The sequence below is a fragment of the Pygoscelis adeliae genome, unplaced genomic scaffold (assembly GCF_000699105.1).
Source record: "Pygoscelis adeliae isolate BGI_AS28 unplaced genomic scaffold, ASM69910v1 Scaffold479, whole genome shotgun sequence".
Lineage (NCBI taxonomy): Eukaryota > Metazoa > Chordata > Aves > Sphenisciformes > Spheniscidae > Pygoscelis > Pygoscelis adeliae.
In genome coordinates this window covers 15,396-18,702 of record NW_008825453.1, presented here as the reverse complement: position 1 = coordinate 18,702, position 3,307 = coordinate 15,396, and the positions used below count along the sequence as shown (strand labels likewise).

Genomic DNA, 3,307 nt, shown 5'->3' with positions numbered 1-3,307 from the left:
TGTGGGGAGCCCATCAGCTCCTGGTGCCCGAGCTGGGGTGCAAGGCACCCCCTGCCCACTGAGGGTAGCAGCAGGGCACAGGGGTCCTGGCACCCCCCTCGCAGTGCCCTGGGGCCAGCAGGCAGAAGAGCCCCTGCCCTGTTTGTTTGCTTTTTGGGTGTGCCCCTCTGAGCTGCCCATGCCCAGGGTGCGCCTGGACCTGATCATGGCACTGCAGGAGGATGGAGATGCCCTGAGGTGGGGGGCACTGGCTGGCCCGGCCCTGGGTGCTGCTGCGGGTGGGAGGTGGCAGCACCCCGGGGTGGGGAGATCCCCACCCTGGCAGGGAAGGGGGTGGCACATCTGGGGGGAGCTGTGGGCAAGGGGATAGGAGCAGCCCATGTGCCTCAGTGAGGATGAGGTCTGGGGGTTGGCTGTGCCTGGGGACCCTGTCTGGGGGGTGGCCCGTGCCCAGCTAATGGGCACGCCGGCCTCTCCCCCATCCTCGGCAGGGTTCGTGGTGGGCCATGCTGGGTTGTACCAAGCCCTGGCCATGTTTGCGGTGGCATACTTCATCATCGGCATGACGGTGCTGTCCGTGTGTGCCATCGCCACCACCGGGGCGCTGGATGCCGGAGGAGCCTACGGTATCCTTTGCTGTGGGTGTTGCCAGGGCAGGGCATGTGTGCCAAAATCGGGTGACCACCCAGCGGCCTCGGGGTGCCACGCTGGGGCTGTGACCCCCCCTGGCCTGGGAGGGAGGGGCGGGGGCACCCAATGGTGGTTTGGGCTGCTGGCATCTTCCCTTGACTCGAGCAAGATATGATCAGCCGTGCCCTGGGCCCGGAGTTCGGGGGAAGCATTGGGATCATGTTTTTCCTGGCCAACGTGTGTGGCAGTGCCCTCTACGTGCTGGGGCTGGTGGAGGCGGTGGTGGACAGCTTTGGGATCCCGCCTGGTGAGTACCCCTGTGTGCAGTGGCAGGGGACAGCGGGTGTCCTTTACCCGAGTAGCCCTAGCACCCTGCCAGGCGTGCCAAGCACCATGCCTGGCATAGCTGGCATGGCTCGCCCAGTCCTCTGGCTGGTGAGTTGCTGCCCATCATGCCTGGCACAACACCGGTGGCTCTCAGCTCCTGGTGATGCCCCTTCTGAGCCCCGCTGATCCTGGCTTGTCTCTGCCCAGGGCAAAAAGTGGGCACAGGCATCCATGTCCTGCCCCAGAGCTACTGGTATGAGCTGCTCTACGGCACCGTGCTGCTGGCCCTCTGCCTCCTTGTGTGCCTTGTGGGCGCCTCCATTTATGCCAAGGCCACCTTCCTCATCTTCCTCATCGTCTCGGGTGTCCTGGGCACCGTCCTCGTCAGCTTCTTCGCCACACAGCCCATTGGGGTGCCCATCCGCCTGCCCTACTTCAATGGCTCCGAGACCGAGAACGGCTCCTTCACTGGCTTCTCACTCGCCACCCTGCGAGACAACCTGGGCGGTTTTCCCTACCCTGCCCACCATACCCACCATGGCACCTGTGCCCCAGGGAGGGGTGACATTGGCACCTCCACATTGGCAGGGGCTCACCAGAGGGTGGGGGGAGCTTGCGGGCACAAAACAGTTGCCGTGGGATGGTTTCTCCCGTAGTTTGTGTATGGGGACTTCGAGGAGAGGGTATATGGTGGGGCTATGCTGCCTCGGACAGCGCGTCACAGCCTGTACCTGTATGTCCTGCAGGTGGGTATGGGGTGGACTACACCACCGGGCAGATGATGAGCTTCAGCTCTGTCTTCGCGGTGATGTTCAACGGCTGCACCGGCATCATGGCAGGCTCCAACATGTCAGGTACGGGCAGGGAGTGCTGGGCTGGGTGGCACCGGGAGCGGGAGCTGAGGCTGGAGGAGAGCAGGGGGGTGCTGTGCCTGTGGGCACTAATGCCGCCTGCTTCTGCCCACAGGGGACCTGAAGCGCCCGAGCTACTCCATCCCACGCGGCACCATCTCTGCTGTGCTCTTCACCTACCTCGTCTACAACCTGCTGGCTTTCCTCATGTGTGCCACCTGCAGCAGGTACAGCCACCCGTCCCCCCGCCAGGGCCATCATGCCAGGGTGTGCCCAGTGCCAGGGCATGCTGGCCCGAGCCAAGGAGGGTGCCAGCATGTGTGTCCCTCTCCAGGACCCTCCTGCAGAAAGACTACGGCTTCCTGCGTGACATCAGTATCTTCCCGCCTCTGGTCACGGTGGGCATCTACGCTGCCACCCTCTCCGCGGCCATGAGCAACCTCATTGGGGCATCCCGTATCCTCTATGCCCTGGCCCGGGATGATCTCTTCGGTGAGTGCCCGGAGCGTGCCGGCACCTGCCAGACCCCACCCAGCAGGTTGTCCCTGCCAGGGACCAGTCCTGGCACCAGGCAACCCTCTTGCTGGTGTGGGGTGACATTTTATGGATTGGCATGTGCCCACTTGGGTCACCTGCGTGCCCTGGCGTTTGCCTGCACCTCAGCACTCAGAGTGGGGACAGGACTCCTGGCTGGTGGATGAGCCTGTTGGTGCTCACCCAGGTCCCCCAGCCCAACCTCCCTGCTCTGCCCACAGGCCGGGCGCTGGCGCTGGCCAAGAAGACATCTGCGAGTGGGAACCCCGTGATGGCAGTGATCCTCTCTTGGCTGGTGGTACAGGTGAGTTTGCTGGTGATGCTCCTTTCCCAGCCCCACTGGCTGAAGGTGGGTTGGCGCCTGGGCTGGGTGTCACGGAGCCTGGCATGTCCCCCTGCCCCGGGTGTCCTGTCGCGGCTGTGCCCTTCCCTCCCCGAGCCCATAAATGAAGGATAAATCACAGCAAGGGGCAGGGATTCATGCCCATGTGGCACTGCCCGTACCCTTTCCCAGCACGCCGCCGTGGGATGCCCCAGGCTCAGCAGGGCTGGCTCGGGCACATGCCAGCAGTGCCATCCCGGGGGGTGCGTTCACCCTGTGCCTCCCCTCCCTGCTCTCTGCAGCTGGTGCTCTTCTCTGGGAAGCTCAACACCATTGCGGGGGTTGTGACCACCTTCTTCCTCCTGGTTTACGCCACCGTCAACCTGGCCTGCCTGGCACTGGAGTGGGCATCGGCCCCCAACTTCAGGTACCCGCTGGCACAGGGGAGGGAGGCTGCGCTCAGATGCTGGGCAGGCACCCATCCGTCCATCTGTCTGTCCGTGGCTCCCCTGCCAACCCCGTGCCTGCTGCCCCTCCATGGGGCAGAAATGCTGAGCACCACTCTCCTGGGCATTAAGGGGGGCAAAGACACCCCCATCCCTCGGGAGGGAGAAGGGGCCAGGTCCCGGCGTGGCACTGGCTT

General features: G+C 64.6%; 1 protein-coding gene across 1 annotated transcript in view; it reads left to right on the top strand.

Moving 5' to 3' along the window:
* Positions 1–379: 379 nt before the first annotated feature.
* SLC12A9 (solute carrier family 12, member 9) overlaps positions 380–3,307 on the top strand; it is a gene marked incomplete at its 3' end in the record, with an annotated part of 18,049 nt that continues 15,121 nt past the window's right edge. Inside the window, 8 exon segments of the mRNA XM_009331198.1 lie at positions 380–626; positions 800–937; positions 1,165–1,464; positions 1,704–1,811; positions 1,924–2,035; positions 2,143–2,300; positions 2,564–2,646; positions 2,967–3,091. Of these exon segments, the coding sequence (XP_009329473.1) occupies positions 380–626; positions 800–937; positions 1,165–1,464; positions 1,704–1,811; positions 1,924–2,035; positions 2,143–2,300; positions 2,564–2,646; positions 2,967–3,091 (1,271 nt within the window).